The sequence below is a fragment of the Aspergillus homomorphus genome, assembly GCF_003184865.1.
Source record: "Aspergillus homomorphus CBS 101889 unplaced genomic scaffold BO97scaffold_27, whole genome shotgun sequence".
NCBI classification, from domain to species: Eukaryota; Fungi; Ascomycota; class Eurotiomycetes; order Eurotiales; family Aspergillaceae; genus Aspergillus; species Aspergillus homomorphus.
In genome coordinates this window covers 182,821-201,717 of record NW_020291913.1, presented here as the reverse complement: position 1 = coordinate 201,717, position 18,897 = coordinate 182,821, and the positions used below count along the sequence as shown (strand labels likewise).

Here is an 18,897-nt window from a genome sequence, read left to right as displayed (position 1 = left end):
AGGCCGACCGTAAACTGCTCGCTTTCCCCGGGCTCCTGCGCTCCCTTGCATTGACACCACTAGACGTTGCCAGACCTTGCTTGATAATAAACGGTAGCGAAGTTGGAATTGATGACCTGTCCAGAGTACAGACAGATGGAAAACCCCGTTTCCAAGGCGATTAGTATATGAAGTACAAGGCAGCACTGCGCAACAACCCATTGGGGCGCTGTTTAGTAGTAGCTTAATCGTAAGAGTACTAATCCAGGTTTTTATATCTCTGTTGTCTACAGCACAACTCCTCGGACAATAACCACGACAGCTAACAAACATCCTCAATCTCCAATTCCTTTCCGTCATGCTCTCCCAGGTCCAGCTTGAGAGTGCGTCCAAACAGCTCGAGCAACATCTCAAAGCACACCTTAGTAATAGCAGGGTCATACCGTCCCTTACTGAGCTCGTCACGGATGAAGGCATCTGTCCACATCAGCCAACAACACCATGAAGAGAGGGGGGAAGGGAAAACTCACGCTGCGCCCAGGCCACCTCATAAAAGCTAAACAACACGCCCTTCTCATGAAGCGTCTTGCGAATCAAATCCCGTCCCTCCGGAGGAACATGATTATCATTCTTGCCGAAAATCTGCATTCAATGTCAGTCGCCACTCTCGTGATCCTCCTCTCCATCCCCTTCCTAGAATTTCAAGCACCCACCATGGCCAACTCCCCTTTAATATCTCCCGCCCGCGCCAAACTGTCATCATTCTTTCCCTTCCCAAGCGTATGGCTATGGATATCCGTCGCAAAGTAGCACACCGCCGCCTTCACCCGGCTATCCAACGCACACCGATACGCCAGGTGTCCGCCTAGACACATGCCCGTGGCGCCCACGCGTCCATTGCAAGTATTCAGGGACAGGAGGTAGTCCACGCAGAGGGAGGCGTCCTCATCGTAGGCCGCGATTTTCTATCGAAGTCGCAGATTAGCATGCATATATCTTCCACCCGTCATTGTGACTTCGTGGTAGTGCCAAGATTAAAGTCTTTTACCTTGCTGATCTTCCACTCATTCCCCTTATCAGTATCCTCTGCGTTGTACTCAAGGGCTTCCGGGCCGGTGAATTCGTGGTAGCTGGAAGGGGCGGCGCAAATGTAGCCCTGGCCGGCGATCTGGCGGGCGAAGCGCGCGACTGGCCCGGTGACTGGTTTGGAAGTATCATGTCAGTCCGGTCAACTGAGCTCAGGCTTGGTAGCCCAGTGGCTCAACGCCAGGACCCAATGCTCCGAGTAGCTTTGTGTCTGTTACGGGTGGAATCTATACCTTGGTAGATCTCACTGAATACTACCACACCCGGGAATCGCGCTTTGGGGTAGCCGGGAATGGTGGGGTGGTAGACATAGATGCCTGACAGGATATATGTTAGCATCAGTAACCCAGATATCGAGAATTCAATTTGCCTGTAGGCTTATTTTAATGAGGCAGGGCCGGATATAAACCTGGCTGCGTGAACTCTATGACATAACATACGCATGGTTCCATTGCCATCTGCCGTGGTAGGCACATCGTGGTAAGATTCTTGGATCAACATGGTGGGTGTTCGTTACAATGCTGGTGAGCGTTCGAGATGGAGAGAATCGCAATTGACTTGTGGTTCAATTCGAATTCGAGCAAGACCCCTGCAGCTGGATAAATAATTCGGCGGGGTTGCAGCTCCGGACTGATTGCCGACCGATAAGCCTGGAGGGGGTAGTCATGTGATTGACCGGGGTACAGACAGTACTCATCAGGTCACTCAGTTCGCTACGGGTACTCATAGGCGTTGGGACCATGCCGTATCAGGTAAAATTGGATTCAAAATGCACTAAAACGTACAATGGTATAGTGAAATGAAGGCAGGCAAATAGCCCAGAGCAGGCCATAAGCCACATAGATGATCGTGAAATGCCAAAAGCGGAAGCGGCCAAGAAGAGAATCTAATAATGTACATGAATTGTATGATTTTCACGGAAGAAGAGATAAAGCATGCCGGAATGATAGAGCCTATGCTGGTGAGTCTCCACAGATATGATTTGTCACACTCAATAGCAGTTGTTGACTGTGAGCGACTCATCCACAAGAAGGCAGAGAGATAATGATTACAAGAGTGTATTGATAGAGCTCATAAGAGCCAAGTCGAATTGGTGAAAGCTTGCCATCGGCACAGGTGGCTATTCTGAAAAATAGATTAATGTGCCGAGGAAATTCGCCAGCGCATGAAGTCGTTTATAAGACGTACTAATAGCGAGTCAGTTGAAGTACGATAGAGAGAATTTGAACCGCAAACTCACAGGAATGAACAGGTAGGGAACCTGTCTCTCATATTCCCTCCACGCCTCGCCATACTTGTTCCGACAACGTTGGATATCACGTAGTGCGCGGTGACTGATCATGCATGCAAAGAAGAGAGGGTAGAACCATGGAAAGGGGCTGTTGAAGCCAGTGATCAAGCCCCAGTTCAATGCAAAGTAAAGGTCGCATGTGTAGTGGATCTTGCGCGCTTTTCCGTCTGGTATAGGTCAGCAACTGTTGCAGTTGAGTTCGGGTCTGGGCGAAAGACTTACACCAACCGTCCACAAGGATCTTCGAACCATCCTCAGCTGTGATGGTCTTGGGGTTCTTCAATGTCTGCCAAGGGAGCTGAGGGAAGGTTTTGCGAAACACCAGAGTACCACGCTCTTGCTGGCGATAGCGGTTCTTCTGGCTGTTGGTCGTGTCCCAAACCCAATACACGAAGAGGTACGCGACATAAAGGAACACCAGGAAAGGCCGATTCCAGCGATAGGTCGCGGGATCGTGATTGGCAAGGTAGATAGTGCAGTGGCAGTAGCTCAAAGGCACACCGGCAAGGTTCCAGAAGATCAGCATGAAACCCCATTTCTCATAGTACATATCCCTGATGTCTTGTTAGCTCGAAATGTTGAAAAGCAACCTGAAATAAACACTCACCATGTAGAGACAATGCACTCCTCGCCCTTGGAGCAGGCGTTGGCGTAGAGGTAATGGGCCATAAGAAGGAACCCCACCTCTCCAGATACATAGCCGTAGATTTCATATTGTCTTGCAGCTGCACCCATAGTGACAAATAGAAGAATGTACCATGGTAGGCGAACCTCGAAGAACATCTTGAAGTCCAAAATACCAAACATTCTAGGGTTGAGTTCGGCGCCCATGAAGAAGTCGTAAATAGGATAGCCGGTCATACGGTGCTGTGCGCCTCGGGCCAATGCTGAGAAGTATGCGACGAAAGAGACAATGAAGCCGGAAAGAATGGCCACGTTCATGAGAGGTCCAAACTCGTCGATGATGGTGTATAGCTTGAAGATTCCAGTGAAGTGAAGTCCCAGAGCCATGGCGATCGTCGTGTAAAAAGACCAGACGGCCGAGCAGTAGTAGGGGAGCTGCTTTCCATCAAGGTGTGGCAGAGGTCGTCCCATGACGGTGATACCTGGGAGAAGCACGTAGCAAGCTCCCTCGAAGATGAAGAAAACCCAATATATCGTCCATGCCTTCAAGGACGGGAAAGCACCCTCGTACAGCAGGTTGACCAGATGCGCGAGGAATTCAGAGAAGCTCTGTCCTTGCTCAGGAAGGGGCGGTTTACCATCGTAATAGGTGGCACCGAGCCACATGTATTCCATCAACATCGGAAATCCAATCATCATGCACAACACGCCCAAAGACCCTCCAAACTCGAAATGTCCGCTGTGGTCGACCTTGGGGTCCTTGCCCTCTTCCCAGCCGTCTATGATGCGTGGCTTCTTGCCATTCGAAGTGGCGGCGTGTCCATTAGTCGCGACTGGCTTTGTCTCCTCATCCGAGAGGTCCTCGATCTTGACCTTGGCGGAAGAACGCTTTCGAGATGCCAACTTGGCTTGTCCCTGAGCATCTGCTGCTGAATCGGAAGTGTCGTCAGATGGTGCGACGCTGCTGCGGGTGACTCGGCGACCGGGGGTCTCGATGAAGCCTGGACGCTCCATTTTCCTAGCCATTGATCCAGTTGTGAGCTCAAAGTGACCGAAGTCTGTTGCGCGCGCAAGTCGCAGAGGAATTGTTGGGGAGAAATAGAGGGATTAGAGGCCATTTCCTCGGAGGTAGTCGGATTCCTTGTTGGGAGATTTTCACCCTTGCGCAAAACAAACCACTTACTTGGGGGTCTTCCCCGTTTGGGAACGAGTGACGGTCATGGTGCGCGAACCATGCAATCAATTGAAGACAAGAAAGTGTTTCCGGTAAAATAATGAATGAGAATTGGAATATAGTACCCCACGGGACTAGTACAAAGAAAAGGTGGAGGGGAAAGAGAAGGAAAAGAGAGAATGATGGGGCGGTTGAACAAGAAGTAGTCTACAACCTACGGTACTAAAGTTGAGGGAACGCTAAGAGAGTGAAGGAGTGGGTTTTCCTTCCTTACCCGTGCTGGCACTGCCCGAACCACTCCTACTAATTAGTTAGAGTGCCCTTTCGCTACAACTCATACTTCTTCTATGCTATGCCTTCCTGGATGTGTTCAGCAGACGATTCTTGTGAGGTTATGTCCTATGGCCGTATCTGTTCTCTCATCATAGGCGCATGTATCTCCTCACTTCCCATTGGCAATGGTCAGCAAGTTTTTCATTAGCTAGGTGTTGTTGCTTTCAGGGTTTAGTGGGATCTGCAGGGGAAAGGATCTGAACACCTGGCTAAAGACGCACACTAACCAACTTGCGAAGAGCCATTGGTCTGGCATCCATCGGCACGTGTTCCACTAAATCAATTCTCCAAGCACAGCCAGTAGTCACAGGTGTACTTCATACCGGCAGTGAACAAGTCAAATATATATTTATCATTCATCATACATAGCTTTAATACAGATAACCTCTACGTGTGAATCTTGCCTGCCTCGTGACTCCCGGCCCATGTCCCTATGTCCCTTTACTCCCAGATTCTAAGTATTTATCCACAAAGTCTGAACAATCAAGCACCTCTCTGAATGTTCGTCGACATGAGTGTTATCTTCTTATTCTTCTTCTTCTTCCCGCCCGAGGGGGCGGATGCATTGGGCCCTTCAGCAGCTGATTGAGCAATAACCTCTCGTTCTTGTTGGGCCCAAAGCTCTTCCTCCCAACCTCGAAGCCAACCATCGGAAGCAGCTGCCTGAGAGTTGGAAGGTTGTGAAAGAGGTGCCACCGCTGCCGTGCCCCATACTGTACGAGAGCTGGGCGGGCTTGTTGAGGGCAACTCCGATTCGCCCTCAGGAGGAGACATCTCAAGGCCCGAAGGACCGCTCGCCAATGGCTGAAAATCACGATCAGAAAAGGGAGGATCACTGCTGCTACCGATACTAAGTCTCTTCCGGTATGCAGTGGCCCAGCCTTTCTCATTTTCTTCCCGTTCAGCACGAATGCGATCCTTTTCTTCCCGAGCCTCTTTGTCTCGGTTGCGCTTTCTCCGCCTGTCTGTTTCGGCCTTGAACTCCTGAAGAATTTCTGGTTGGACAACATCACGCCAGTCACATTCTAGGAAATTCACTTCGCATCCATATGGCAGATGCCCGAGATATTTGACCCTCTTTCGAAGTTCATCGTCAACAATGTGGCCGGTGGATATTCGTTCAACCCGTGGCAAGATCGTGGCCGGGAATGAAGGATAATCCCCAAAGGCTGCCTTGAGAATGCGAATGTCTAGGGGAGAGAGGTAAAAATGAGGCAAAGCTTGATAGAAGTAAAATGGGTGCTCAGGGCCGCGGCCGGCACCAGGGTCTCTCTTTTTGTTCTTCGAGCCAGTCGAGTTCAGGCCGAGCTGATCTAATGCCTCAGTCGCACGCTCCAGGTTGTTGGATGCACCTTTATGCTCGGAGACCCCGTCGAGGCCTTCGCCTTCAGACGGGAAAGTCTCTGCAGATAAGCCTTCCCATGGCTGTGCGGCATATTGCATTGTGGATATAACAGGTTCAACTTCCGATTTCAGCTTCACGGGCTGTCGCTCGACGTTCTCGGGAGGATTCCCGATGCCATCCAATTTAGATTTCGCCTCATTGATAGCGGCAATTGCTTTTTTGCTCCATGTCGAATCGTCTCCGAACATGAGTTCGTCTTCAATCTCTTGCGCACGCAATTCCGAGATCTCTGCATCATACTGGTCCTTCATATAGTCCTCCCCTCCCTTCATAATCCGTGCATAGTCGGCGACCTCAGCGACATGGTACCACGGGATATCCTCGCCCGGAGCAATGCCTTCGGCTCCGTCTCGAGGCAGCGCCAGGGTACTGCCTGGAACCCTCTTGACTAACCTCAAAACAATATCGCTGCCTTCGAAAGGGAGATCACCCTCTTGCCCGCGAAACCAACGCACAGGGCGAGCTTCGGAGATGTAAATTGAATCCCAGCAGATTGGGCACTTTTTCCAGCGTGGCTTTTTCTCAGGGACCGGATGCTCTTCATCAGTTGAATGCATGTAGCGGATAAGGCATGGAAGGCAGAAGATATGGCCACATCGGGCCATTCGCGGGGCGACCGGGGTGGAGAGACAGATAGGGCAACTGGCAGACTGAGTCTGCGCAGACACCAGGACTTGGAGAACCGAATCCCAGTCCAGATGAACGTCGGCATTAGCCGCTTGGGTGTGATAATTCTGCGTTGGATTCACGATGAAACGGTAATTTGCATGAACGTAGCGGGCTTTATCCATCGCATGATAGCCGGAGCCTGGGCCCCATGAGGTATAACGGCGGGCATTGCGGGGCGGGGGCTGATACTGAGGGCGCGGCGGAAGAGAGAAATTCATTAAATGAGTGATGGACGTCTGCCCTTTGCGACTGGTTGAAGACTTCATGATGGCCTGAAGATAACAACGCTGGTTAGTTCACCCGAACTCAGGCAAACACAACACTGCCATGGAGGACATACCAATTCACTGTAATCGTCATCATCCAAAACCCTTGGGCGTCTCTGTCGCTGAGTCCTTCTTGCCTGATTATTTCTCGGGGAGCTCGGAGCCCTCGAGGTCAGACCGGCTCCAAAACTACCGGAACCTCCGGCGCGTCGTTGCGCGCTGTTCTCAGATGAATGGTATGTCGCGGGGGCTGGCTGATTCGGGGCGTTCACCGCTTTGGATGGGGGGATCTGGCCAGGATTGGACGACATTATTCACTGCAATGAACAGAGGAAGGCCTGAGATTGACTACCTTCCTATGGTTGGGGAAGCAGACGACGGCAGCGCATGAACAGTCTAAGGGCGTGAGGATAGACTCCGAGATAGAATATACAGCCACTCCGTCAAACTGATTGGGATGTATTGAACAGATTAAAGATAAGACCATAAGACTGAAAAAACTATCACGAAAACCCCGGAGGGGTAGCGCAAAGGAGAGGGAGAAGCACCAGGAACCTGAGGCTTCCCCTGTCGAATCAGATAGAGAAAACGCGCATCAAGAGATGGGAAGGGAAGAAGAGAGGGGAGGGGAGGGGCGAGTATGTCATGTCTTGGCGGCCACTGGAGCCTCAGGCACGTGCCGACCGCCAAAAAAACATCATCTCATCTCAGCTCCAGCCAAACCCGCTCACTGCCCCCTCCGCTGCTACTCTCTCTCCTTTGGCTTCTCCCCCCCCCCTCCTTCGGTGTCTTCCATTCACCAATCCCTCACCTCCTCTCTAATCTCAAGGTGTTATATTTAATTCTCTCATCTGTCAACATTGTTATCCTCCAAGGTATGTGCCTTCTATGACTCGTCTCTGGCTCACCGTACCCTCTCCGAGCTCTTGCGCAGCCTCATCTCGTCACCGCGCTGATCCCTTTAAGACGCTCCAGGAATTGCCAACGCCAAGATCCTCCTTACAAACCCCAGGTCTTAGCTTTCAGACTTAGCTCTGAAGGTTTAGAATGGCTGCTTAGACGGGTGCAAACCCCCCATCATCAGTCCGGTCTTTCATTTGTGATCTCGTATGGCTCCCATTGAGGCAACGCGTGGTTAAATCGTCAAGGCGACACCCTCCGACTGCCTGGACAAGATGAACCATCATCTGCCCGCTATGCCCCATGGGCAGCCACCCATGCCCACCCCCCGCAGACAACAAGATATTCCCTACACCGCAGGTCCTCCGAACATGCGATCTCCGCCTGCGTACATGGGCTTCCACCCCCATATGAATGGCCATCCTCCTCCGGCCGCATACACGCCCCAACAATATTCTCACTGGTACCCTTATCCCCCCATGCAGATGCCCCCCCGCCCATACCAGCATCACCCATACCCCCCAATGTATGTCGCGACCTACCCACCCTCCCAGCCGATCATGGCGCCAGCGCACATCCATCCTCCCACGCTTCCAATGCAGCCGAGAACTTCAACTCCCCTGCAACCCACTATGTCCCCCACCGTCGGCATGGCGCCTGTCCCTATCGCAACCCAGGCGCAATCACCCGCGGTGATCCCGGTACAAACCCTGGCCAGTCCTATAGTGCCTTCACCGCCGGCTCCGGCTCCTGTTCAGACTGAATCTGCCCCCAGAGAGCCGTTCTCCCCACCGGTATGTATTTTGAGTCACCCGTCACCCGTCACCACTCCAACTAACAAAAGATTTCTACTAGCTCCCATGGCTTTCGGTTCCAGAATCGCCTTTTCCGGTTAGAGCTCCTCGCAGGCGCCGCAAAGGCCGTGCTTTCCAATCCTCATCGGCCTCCGTCGAATTTCCAGTAAAGGACGTCCACCGGCTTGAACAGAATCCGGCACAACGGGAAGAGAGTGTGGAAAATGTGCCAACAGCCTCGGAACCGCAGACACCGACTTTATCTGTTGCCCCGTCTGTCGCGAATTCTACGCAGCCCACAACCCCGTCCTCAGTCACTCAAAACCTTTCTGGTCGCTCTCAACCTCAAGCAAAGGGATCTAAGTCCACTGCTCCGGTCGTTCCGGTCGTTCCTGTCGTTCCGGCCCCAGGAACTCCTCGCCAAGGTTTCAACGACGAGATCTCTCGTTCTTCCGAGACGCCGAAGACTACTAGTGTTAGCGGTACTGCCGAAGTGATTGAGGAACCAGAGCACACCAGTGAAAAAGCCCAGGAACCTGTAAAACAAACCCAGTCCGCTCCTACAGCTCCCAAATCTTGGGCAGACCTGGTCAAATCCAAGTCATTGGCTAAAGCAGTCGGCGCATCTGGATCTTCTCCCGCTGTGGCTAATGGTGTTGTCAAGCCCAAGAGTGAGATGCTCGGTGATGTTCTAGTGAGTTTAGGAGAAGATGTTTCTCAGTTCAGCGACAAGATTGGCTTCCTGGAGCCTAGAGGCCTCGTGAACACTGGCAACATGTGCTACATGAACTCGGTATTTTCACTTCCCATCTGCATTTTAAGCTCTATGACTGACCGAGCAACAGGTTCTGCAAATCCTGGTCTTCTGTGTTCCTTTCTACCAATTTCTAGACCTTGTTGGGCGAAGAGCTTCGCACAGTTTTACCAGTGACTATCCCATGATTGATGCTTTGTCAGTAAAAACAATTCTGCTGTTATTGCAACACAACCCGGCTAACTTTGTGTTAGGATCATGTTCATGAGAGAATACCGTGTCATCGATGCTGCCGACAACGAGGATCAGCTACGACTTAGGTTGAAAGCCAATGAGCTTGAACAGTATGGTGACGCTTTCATCCCGGAGTTTGTTTACCACGTGATACGGCAATTGCCACGATTCCGTGACATGAGAGTAAGCCGTCGTCACCCTCCAAAGGGCAAGGAAACAAACACTAATGCATGGGTTTAGCGCGGTCATCAGCAAGATGCACAGGAATTCTTGGGTTTCCTGTTGGAAGAGATGCACGAGGAATGCAGCCGTGCTGCTAAGGAAGCATCTTCTACTGGCACGGCACCGAACACCGATGCAGACAATGCAACGGAAGAATCTGAAGGTTGGTTGGAAGTCGGTCACAAGCAGAAGGCAGCGGTTACACGCTCGTCTGGCGACGTTGCTCAGGAATCTCCAATCACGAAGATTTTTGGTGGAAAGATTCGATCGGAATTTAGAGTCCCTGGCAACAAGACTTCCGTTACTCTAGAACCTTACCAGCCGCTGCAGCTTGACATTGGGTCGCCTGAGATCAACAACATCGTTGACGCTCTCAGGGGCTTAACGAAGCCGGAAAGCATTCAGGGAGATTTCAACTCTGCACGTGGTCCAAATGTCACAGCCACTAAGCAGGTCTTCATTGAGAATCTGCCCCCGGTTCTTATACTTCACCTTAAGCGGTTCCAGTACGACAGTGTGACCAACGGTACTCAAAAGATCTGGAAGCGCATTGGATACCCCCTTGACTTGGAGATCCCGCGGGAGGTGTTCCCACCTAACAAGCGCAATGTTATGATGGCGCAGGGTGGACTGCCTCAATACCGACTTGTTGGTGTCATATATCACCACGGCAAGAATGCCAGTGGCGGGCACTACACCGTTGACGTCCGTCGACAAGATGGGCGTGAGTGGATTCGTCTCGATGATACCATCATTCGTCGCGTACGCAGCGAAGATGTCGCAGAAGCCGGCGGCGAGGAGGATCCCAAGGTCCTGGCTGCCGCTATGGAACAGCACAAACGCGACAGCTCCAATGCCAATATTTTCGATCATATTGACCAAGACGATCAATCTGATAACGAGAGAGGTTGGAGCCAGGTTAATGGCACTCCAGGCAAGAAGTCCGGTGTCAACGGAGCATCGGCAGCAGCTAATAAAGCACGGCCATCTGCTGGACGCTATAATGCACGCGACAACAAGGTGGCATACCTGCTATTCTACCAACGCATCGCTTAGATTTTATAAGTGTTGTTCGGCCAAATAAGAGAGAATCAAGACATTCAACACCGGCCAAACAACGACTTCCCCACCTACTGACATTCCGGGATTATCATTATCTATTGCCTCACGAGAGGGCAACCCTCAAGGACTGAAATTCGGCCACCAATGACACGACCATCTCAAGGCTCGGTTGGCAGGCAGCAGACCTTCAACTGACCATTGACTACGAGTCCGTGATAACACTCTCACAACTCTCGTACAGCGAAGTCAGCCAGGACTGTTGGGCACTTTCCTTGCGACCGGACGATTTGCCAGACGAGACTTGATCTGCTTGCTATTCTCTTTTCCTTATGTCGCTGCTTACGGCGGGCTTATCAATTTACTTTTATTGCACCGTGTTATGTTTTCTTTGACTTGTGTTCCTCTCGATACATTTCGCTCCTTTGCTGTAGTTGATCCACCTCCTTCACGATCTCTTGCTTTTGCGGTGCAGTCCGGTGGGATGTCGCTCTGATATATACCCCAGTTTCCTCGCATAGCCCTTTGGTTTGCTCGCTGATGCAGATGGGTTTTTTTTGATGTGGCGTGGACGGGATTATTAACGACTGCATGAATTTCATTTATAGACTTTGTCTATCAAGAAGGTCTTGATAGAGGGAAGGGGTGGGGTTGGCTGGCTTGGATGATCATGATGGGTTGCATGTGGGGGATATCTGTTGCGATCAAGACGTTTATTAGGACTTTCTCTACTAATGATGTGTGGTATGTATGGTGTATGCGAGGTGGGAAGGAGAGGTCGTTTTAAAAGGAGGGACGGATTGGAGTTACGATCAAAAGCGATAACAATAAATGCGTTAAAGACAGACAAATTTCTTGTAGCAGTACACTAAGATTCGAAGTTGATGTTTGTAAATATTGGTACAATCAGACAGGAACTTCCCCTGCTAGCGTCTGTTTATCCTCAGAAATAGTCACCGCCGAATGTACGCTCTCATCCTCAGGTTTGAATACTTCCAACAGCCTCAAAAAGCTCTCCTCTTCTTTCACTAGGCCCTGATCAGGTTGATACCCTTTGTAGCGTTCATGACCAGCGACAACGCGCAGGATTTCCTTGACCTGTTCCGTCCCCAGAGCCTCGCCATCCAAGCCCGTCTCCAGTCTCCACTTCCCACGCCAAGCAGCATGCGTATCCGGCCTCACCAGCACCAGACTCCTGCCCCAGACGCGATGTGCATGTGTCTCATTGACCAGTTTCACCAGCTTGAGTGGCATTCCAAACTTGGCCGCAACAGCGACGAATGTCTCAGCCGTGACAGCAGGAGCACTCTTGTCCTTGGCCCCGGAGTGTCCGGAATCTTCCACGAAATGAACAAGACTCCACGCAGGCCCAAACTCATCATAGATACTCCTACCCTCCCTCTGCATGTCGTTCCCATTTGACTTCGAGCCCTGCAGGAAAACATGAGGAACTCTACGTCCCGGCCTGGTCGAAGGCACATATCTCTCCGCTTCCCACGGCCCTTCATCATTATAGATATCCTCATCGCCCCAGACGCCAAAAGAATAATATCTCAAGTCCATCTCCACACCGCGATCCAGCGTCTCCGGGCCCGACATTTCCAGGAACTCGCGGATCTTCGTCCGCAGCGCCACAGCCTCCGTATCCTGACGCTCCAGCAACCCAACAGGACGGGGAAACATAGCGGCAAGCTTGAGATGTTCGACGAGATGGCGGTGCGAGCGCGACAGAGCACGGATCATGCACGGGCGACGATCGAGGGTGTACGATTGCAGGAGCAGCGGCCCGCCGTAGGGAGTCGGGGACTGGGTGAGAGCGGCGAGACGCCAGGCGAGGTCGAAGGCGTCGGCTAGGCCGCTATTCAGACCGTATCCGCCGTGCGGGGGTGTTCGATGGGCTGTTCCTGAGTTAGTGATCATGTAGTAATCACATATAACATGGTACCACAAAGGGGGGTAGGTGGGTAGGTCGTAAGCATAGATTCGAACCTCATATACCATCCCGCCGGATATAGATCCGGCGTAGCCCCAGGAAAGGAAGAGAAACAGTCAAGCACAGACTCACCCGCATCACCCGCAAGCACGACGCGCCCGCCAGCACTAATATAGTTTTCTGTGATACTGAAGTTCGGGGTCCAGGCACTATGCACCAGGATCTCGTCGATCTGTACCACCGCCTTCTCACCGGGACCCGGGCCGCCGAGAGCTCGATACACCACTTCCTTCGGGTCGATTGCGCCCTCGGGGAGTAGGTGAACCGGGAAATGCGCGGTGAAGGTATCCTTGTCGTCCTGGTCGAGCACGAAGCCACCGTTCGTGGAGAAGATGTGCCAGCATCGGCCGAAGGGGAAGGATCGCGCGAGTTCCTGAGAGCGGAAGTGCACGAGGTAGAAGCGTATGGGCCTGCATCCCACCTGGTTAGCATAGCTGATCAGCGCAGGGTGCGCGAGGACGAAGTGTAGTTTACGAGAGAGGAGGGGGGAAAGAAGAAACGTACATCGGGCCCCCCAACATCCGTATCCCCGCAGAACCACGCACTCGACTTCCTCCTCCATCCGTCCCAACGAGATACCGACTCCGCACGCGATGCTGCACGCCTTGCTCCGCATCGAGGAAGGTAGCCCACACCCCGGTCTCGTCTTCAGAGTGGTGAAGGTACTTCCATCCGAAGCGAGTCTGCATTGCACTTCCCGCGCTGGCTTGCTTGAGGATCAGCTTGCGCATCCACGCCTCGAAGATGACCTGCGAGCAGCGCTGGCTGGGCTCAGCGGCTTGGGTGCCGTCGTTGGTTTGGCGGATGGACTCGCGCTGGGTGGTGACGCAGGGGACGTGCTGTTACGCTTTGGTCAGTGGGGCTAGAGGAGGATAATCGTAGCTAGGAAGTATAGCTCACCCAGGTTCCTAGCAACTTACTCTCTTCTCCAATGATTCGGGTCACGAACTGGGAATCGAAATCCGTGGAGGCGGGCACGCTGCCTTCTTGGGCGCGATAGTCGTCGGCCAGGCCCATCACGCGCAGAATCTCCATTGAACGACAATTTGTTAGATCCATCTTGGGCCATTTGGTGGTCTGGGTGTTTTGATCGGCAATTAGGAGGGGAATGTTGAGTTGGTTGAGGCGGTAGGCCAGGAGCATGCCTACGGGGCCGGCGCCCACGATCGTAATCGGAGTATCGCAGTCTTCCATCTTCTCAGTTGGTGTGCAATTGGTTGCCGAAGAAATCGAGAGGGCGAGGATGTGAGAGAAGAATTGGAGGGGTGTTATGAAACAAAGACACAAAAGTTAATTGGGGAGCTGAGCATTAGAATATTTGATTTTAAGCTTCACCGATCTGACACGATCGTCGTGAATGTTACTTGATCGGCCCAGGGAACAGAGCGCTATCACATCTTCAGTTTTTATTCACACCTAGCTTTATACCTACAGCTTGCACACCATCAAACGGGCCAGTATTGACAAAAAGGTATATACAATGCCTGTCATTCCGCGTACTATACTCCACGTCAGCGTCATGACACTTTATCCACATTCCTCCCTACACGGCCTCTAACCCTACCCCCTCGTATCACTCATTGATCGACCAGCCACAAAACACATCATTGGCCAGTCTCCGCGCCTCCATCCTACTATCCGGTCGTTCCCCTGCAGATTCTCACCTCAAGCCGCATGTTCAGCCTCATTAACTTGAGTAACCAGATTCACCGGCCGGGCGGGTTCATCCGCACCTCCAACCCCGATCTGTTCGTGCGGAGAGACATTTGGGACCACTGGGCGACCGATCTGGAAGACCGTCTGCTGCGGCGGGTCTCTGGCAGAGGTAGCAGCGCCGCGTTTCCGGCCGCGATTCTGCGACATCTCCGAGTTGCGCGTTGCGGTGCTGTGGGTAAAACTGATGTTCCCAATGGGGATAGGGTCTTGTTCTTGGGTTGCGCTGCTGCTGAGGGCCTGCGAGATGGTTCGCGGCAGATGATACCCCGCTTTGGCCAGCGGGATTGAAAGACCGTGCACGATCTGCAGGCTGATTAGCAAAGGCAAGCTCTGATGGGGAGATGCGGGACTCACGATGCTGCAGATGACCAAAAACCACACGATGACATCGACCGCCTCGGATACTTTCTGCGCGTCTTCACGCACAGCGCCATTGGCCGTGATCCCTTGAAGAAATTCCCGACACACCGACAGGTAGAAAATAGCTCCCACGCCAATGGGCCCGAAGAATCCGACAAATCCCGCTTGGTACAGGTGCTCGATTTGATGGATATACTTGTGCATAGCGAATACAATTGGCATGCGGCGGAGGAGCAGAATCAAGATCCCCAAGAAGATCAGCCGGTAAATTGGGATGACATTGTTGTGGAGGAACGAGGACCATGGGCACACAGCCCCGAACCACATGAAAACCGCCAGGTTGAGAAGCATATCGATTGTCGGCTGCAACGAGTCGTCCATGGTTTCCAGCCGAAACCAGTCACTGAAATAATCAGTACCACGTAAATCGCCAGGAAATGGGGGTCTCACTCTTGTGTGAACACATTCCCGGCCACAAAGCAGGCAAGTAAGTCATCGGTGCCAATGAGACCACAAGTACCCACGATGAACAACTGCAACTGAACTCAGCACATGCACGCAACGCAGGCAACGTCCAACCTACCGAAAGAGCGATGGCGAAAACGAGGAAACTCTCTCGATCCACGTAATGGTGCTCCTCTGCCCAATGGAGCAGCTCGCGAGAGATCCAACCGACCGTGATGCCGTAGACCACACTCAACAACACGGTATAGGCCCAGGTCTCATAGAACCAAAGCCCCATAGCCTTCCCTGCGCCGCCACCGTACGCCTCCCCTCCCATCTCCACATATTTGAGCAAGTAGAGACCAAAATACAGAAACGGGTACCCCAGCCCATCGTTAGCCCCAGACTCAGCGACGATGATGCGCTGCAGCTCACGGGGCACATGTTTGTCGGCAAATTTGCCCTTGACAATCGAGTTAGAGAGCACGGGATCCGTTGGGGTGATGCAGGCGCCCACGATGAGCGCATGCAAGAACGGGAAATCCGGCACCATGGCCCAGATCACAAGGCTGCTACACATCCACATGGCCGCCATGCCTGGCCCCAGGAGGAGAGATAGACTCCTCCATTCCAGCTGCAGATACCGCTTGGGAAGCTGCACTCCGGCCAGGACGAGCTGGACTCCCAGTACGAGCCGGGTGAAGTACATGGTGATTTCCTCGAGGTTCTGCTCCGACCCCAGGGCATACTCCTCGGGTCGGATGAAGTTGGCTGCATGGGGGGAGAAGACAACTCCTGCGAGGAGAGAGATTACTATGGAGAGTTAGTCATTATCCATCACTTAAGTTGTTGTTCAACAGGTATGACGGACAGGCTTCGGACAGGTACAATCTCTCCTTGAACAGGTAGGAGACCAACCCAAAGAGGGAGATGAATCCTCCTAGCGTCGCACAGACGATGTTGAAATTGATCAACGATAGAGTAGGCATTGATGTCGGACTGTCTCCAGGAGAGACTCCCAAATGTCGAAGAGGGGTTCTGAATCTCTACTAGGAATTGAGATGGAGGAAGCTCTGCGGAACAGGCTTTAACGTTCCGCTATATGTCTAATATTGCACAAGATCACACGCAAGTGTTATTCAATCATAGTAAGACCACTCGTACTCGTAACTGCGTGGTATCTGTTGGTCATCCGATAGATTGGAGACTTTGCGGCAGCCAGTTTGACGACTGGTAGGGAAGCAAGCAGTGCGCGATAACCCAGATTTTAGGTCAAGAGTCAAGAGAGGTGACACAAAGCAATTGAGAGCGGTGGGATGCAGAAGGAAGAAACCCAAGCAACGAGAGGTGTTCTACAGGAATATGCTGATGTAGGTAGTAGTAGTAGACAACAACCACGCGAGAGACAATCGGTAGTGGGAGTGGGAGGAAGATTCGGTAATTTCCAGCCAAGAGCGCTTAAACCAAGGTTGGTTCAGGCTTGGTAACTTTGGTTGACTTCATCCCGCTTTGGGTCTAAATTTAACCGCCCTCAGATCCACTCCTGTACGTCTAGTTCTCCATCTCGATACGGGGCAGGCCAACGATATAAACATTTGGGCAGCTAAGCATCCCGTATAGTCCATTGGTATCTCTCCCTCCAGGGGTACTCTGTCAGTGTAAAATGAACTTTAATACACAGTGAAGGCAAACGGAGTCGGTCACTCGATGGATCGCAATCAAGTAACACGACAGCAGGCAAGTTTGGAAGATTATTCATGCATCCATCCCAACAAGGATTCGGCTGAAGAGACGCTCCATTAGAAATCGTCCTCGTCCTCGTCATCATCATTATCATCGTCAAACAAATCATCCGGAATATCCTTGGCCGCTGCCAGCGCCGCAGCCTTCTCTGCCACTCCCCGTTGGGCGCCGTTCACGGCCAGGCGGTCAGCAGCTTCGTTGCCCGGATGCGAACTGTGACCTTTGACCCATTCAAATAACGTCTTGACATTCAGCTCGTTTCGTTCCTCAATCTTAGATAAGATAGACTCAACCAGGTCTTTGTTGTCCACGGGTTTGTTGCCGACCGTCATCCAATTATTTTGTCGCCATTTGAGATACCAGACTGTCACGCACTTGATAGCATACTGGCTGTCTGTGAAGATGGTCACATCCCGATGTCGGGGAGCGATCTCAAGAGCTCGAAGAATCGCGGTCAATTCCGCTCGCTGGTTTGTTTGACGGCTTCCCTGTAAAGGTTCGGAAACATTCCTGCTAAGTGAAGAAGTGTCAGTGAAACAATATCGTCCGTTGAGAGCTCGTACAAGGCACGGCGATTCGCTGATGGATCAACTAACCTTGAGTCTCCAGGGCCGAAATAAACGCCCACGCCCGCCGAAGCCAGCGCTCTCCCATTCTTCAGGGAACTGCCGTCTGTGTAGATGCGCAGCATTCCCGGCGGCCCACTGGACTGCAATTTGATAGCAGCCTTCTGCTCCTGGGACTTGTAGACCACTTTACCGGTAGTGGGGTCTAGAAGCACATTAGGGTCAAATCCGTCCGTCGCCCCAGGCGGCAAAGGTCCGGTTCCGGGCTCAAAAGCCACGCCTTGCTCGTCCGTCGGGGCATCGTCCACCAGACCCGGCACGCTTGTTAGTTTAGGGGCCTTCGCGAAAGTGGCGCCGTTTGCTTGTTCTTCGTTTACGAATGCCTGGGCTTCCTCTCTGGTCGCAAATTTCTTATATCGCGGCTTGGTGAAACCTTTAATTTGTTCCTGCGCTTTTGACCAGTCTGTATAAACCCCGGGTACTCTGCCACGCTGCACACCATAATATCTTGGAGGATCTGAACTTGAGGGAGTCCCGCCGCGCCCGGCGCCAACGGTGGCCCCCGTGAGAAAGGCTTTGGCGTCGTCAAAAGAAGAAAAAGCCTGAACTAGGATTGTCGTCAGCCAGAGAATGCACTACCGAGGTCATTCACCACTTACAAACGGCCCCCTTGTACCCGGTCACCTGGGTCAAGCAATCGGTCCAGCTGTAGTAGACTCCCGGCTGATAGCCCGCTTTCACCGCATAGTATTTCCCTACAGCATTGCGCTTGCGTTTGGTTCCTGTGGTGGCTGCGGAAGGTTTTGTCTGGGAGGAGGCGGTTGTCGCAAGCACGGAGGTAGGAGAGGAGGTAGTATGGTTCATGGTGTCAAGGCCGGCGTTCGGCAGAGTGGAGTAGGGAAAGGTTGGTATGAGAAATAGCACAAATCTCGAGGCGGGTAGAAGGTCAAAATGTCGCTCGCTTTGTGGAGTGTGGTAGCGTGATAGATGGCGGAAATCAATGCGAGGAGCGGAAAATTGCAATCTGCAGCTCAAAAGGGCACCCCTAGGTCCCTGTTTCGGAGCTACAAAGCAGAGCCGACCGACAGACGTGGTGGAACAGTGTCTGCTGTAGACAGAGTACTTCAAAATTGGGCTCCCTTTTGAGTTTTAGGAATAGAGAATGATGTTGACAAAGAAATCCGGGTAGCATTGGGGGGGTAAAAGGGACGGGGGGAGGAGTTTCTGAACGAAGCGGGGAGGGAAAAATGGGGGAAGAGAGAAGGGAGGGAGGGGGGGGGGGGGG

At 52.3% G+C, this 18,897-nt stretch overlaps 6 protein-coding genes across 6 annotated transcripts; 1 reads left to right on the top strand and 5 right to left on the bottom strand.

The window, feature by feature from the left end:
* Positions 1 to 301: 301 nt before the first annotated feature.
* erg4 (c-24(28) sterol reductase) lies at positions 302 to 4,201 on the bottom strand (the record flags this gene model as incomplete). Its single annotated transcript, XM_025697753.1, has 10 exons — positions 302 to 456; positions 510 to 621; positions 693 to 944; positions 1,028 to 1,179; positions 1,299 to 1,435; positions 1,502 to 1,523; positions 2,302 to 2,523; positions 2,579 to 2,910; positions 2,964 to 3,998; positions 4,164 to 4,201. 10 exons carry the CDS (start codon positions 4,199 to 4,201, stop codon positions 302 to 304), a joined length of 2,457 nt encoding a protein of 818 aa, XP_025549876.1.
* A 649-nt stretch (positions 4,202 to 4,850) lies between these two features.
* Positions 4,851 to 7,417, bottom strand: BO97DRAFT_393622 (RING-type E3 ubiquitin transferase MAG2). The gene is made up of 2 exons (XM_025693937.1): positions 6,902 to 7,417; positions 4,851 to 6,833 (listed from the first exon to the last, which is right to left on the bottom strand). Exons 1-2 carry the CDS (start codon positions 7,136 to 7,138, stop codon positions 4,971 to 4,973), a joined length of 2,100 nt encoding a protein of 699 aa, XP_025549875.1. The 5' UTR covers positions 7,139 to 7,417; the 3' UTR covers positions 4,851 to 4,970.
* A 444-nt stretch (positions 7,418 to 7,861) lies between these two features.
* BO97DRAFT_118002 (mRNA-binding ubiquitin-specific protease UBP3) lies at positions 7,862 to 11,088 on the top strand. The gene is made up of 5 exons (XM_025689957.1): positions 7,862 to 8,521; positions 8,583 to 9,314; positions 9,367 to 9,473; positions 9,530 to 9,692; positions 9,750 to 11,088. Exons 1-5 carry the CDS (start codon positions 8,003 to 8,005, stop codon positions 10,785 to 10,787), a joined length of 2,559 nt encoding a protein of 852 aa, XP_025549874.1. The 5' UTR covers positions 7,862 to 8,002; the 3' UTR covers positions 10,788 to 11,088.
* Positions 11,089 to 11,573: 485 nt separating this feature from the next.
* Positions 11,574 to 13,842, bottom strand: BO97DRAFT_435838 (FAD/NAD(P)-binding domain-containing protein; the record flags this gene model as incomplete). Its single annotated transcript, XM_025697752.1, has 6 exons — positions 11,574 to 11,658; positions 11,938 to 12,180; positions 12,214 to 12,688; positions 12,856 to 13,193; positions 13,288 to 13,622; positions 13,684 to 13,842. 6 exons carry the CDS (start codon positions 13,840 to 13,842, stop codon positions 11,574 to 11,576), a joined length of 1,635 nt encoding a protein of 544 aa, XP_025549873.1.
* A 606-nt stretch (positions 13,843 to 14,448) lies between these two features.
* BO97DRAFT_479067 (putative Na/H antiporter) lies at positions 14,449 to 16,706 on the bottom strand (the record flags this gene model as incomplete). Its single annotated transcript, XM_025700669.1, has 5 exons — positions 16,175 to 16,706; positions 15,443 to 16,116; positions 15,310 to 15,392; positions 14,854 to 15,262; positions 14,449 to 14,802 (listed from the first exon to the last, which is right to left on the bottom strand). Exons 1-5 carry the CDS (start codon positions 16,290 to 16,292, stop codon positions 14,449 to 14,451), a joined length of 1,638 nt encoding a protein of 545 aa, XP_025549872.1. The 5' UTR covers positions 16,293 to 16,706.
* A 621-nt stretch (positions 16,707 to 17,327) lies between these two features.
* Positions 17,328 to 18,566, bottom strand: BO97DRAFT_117950 (RNA-DNA hybrid ribonuclease). Its single transcript, XM_025689956.1, has 2 exons — positions 18,272 to 18,566; positions 17,328 to 18,219 (listed from the first exon to the last, which is right to left on the bottom strand). The coding sequence occupies exons 1-2, from the start codon at positions 18,474 to 18,476 to the stop codon at positions 17,501 to 17,503; spliced, it is 924 nt and encodes a 307-aa protein (XP_025549871.1). The 5' UTR covers positions 18,477 to 18,566; the 3' UTR covers positions 17,328 to 17,500.
* Positions 18,567 to 18,897: the final 331 nt, after the last annotated feature.

Excerpts from the sequence above, each read along its gene's own strand:
- BO97DRAFT_117950 (XM_025689956.1), bottom strand. The coding sequence starts at position 18,476 with ATGAACCATACTACCTCCTCTCCTACCTCCGTGCTTGCGACAACCGCC. Across the intron at positions 18,220-18,271 it reads CGGGTACAAGGGGGCCGTTT|TTCAGGCTTTTTCTTCTTTT; the intron begins GTAAGTGGTGAA and ends CGACAATCCTAG.
- BO97DRAFT_393622 (XM_025693937.1), bottom strand. The coding sequence starts at position 7,138 with ATGTCGTCCAATCCTGGCCAGATCCCCCCATCCAAAGCGGTGAACGCC. Across the intron at positions 6,834-6,901 it reads ATGACGATTACAGTGAATTG|GCCATCATGAAGTCTTCAAC; the intron begins GTATGTCCTCCA and ends TGTTATCTTCAG.
- BO97DRAFT_118002 (XM_025689957.1), top strand. The coding sequence starts at position 8,003 with ATGAACCATCATCTGCCCGCTATGCCCCATGGGCAGCCACCCATGCCC. Across the intron at positions 9,315-9,366 it reads ACATGTGCTACATGAACTCG|GTTCTGCAAATCCTGGTCTT; the intron begins GTATTTTCACTT and ends ACCGAGCAACAG. Across the intron at positions 9,693-9,749 it reads CACGATTCCGTGACATGAGA|CGCGGTCATCAGCAAGATGC; the intron begins GTAAGCCGTCGT and ends GCATGGGTTTAG.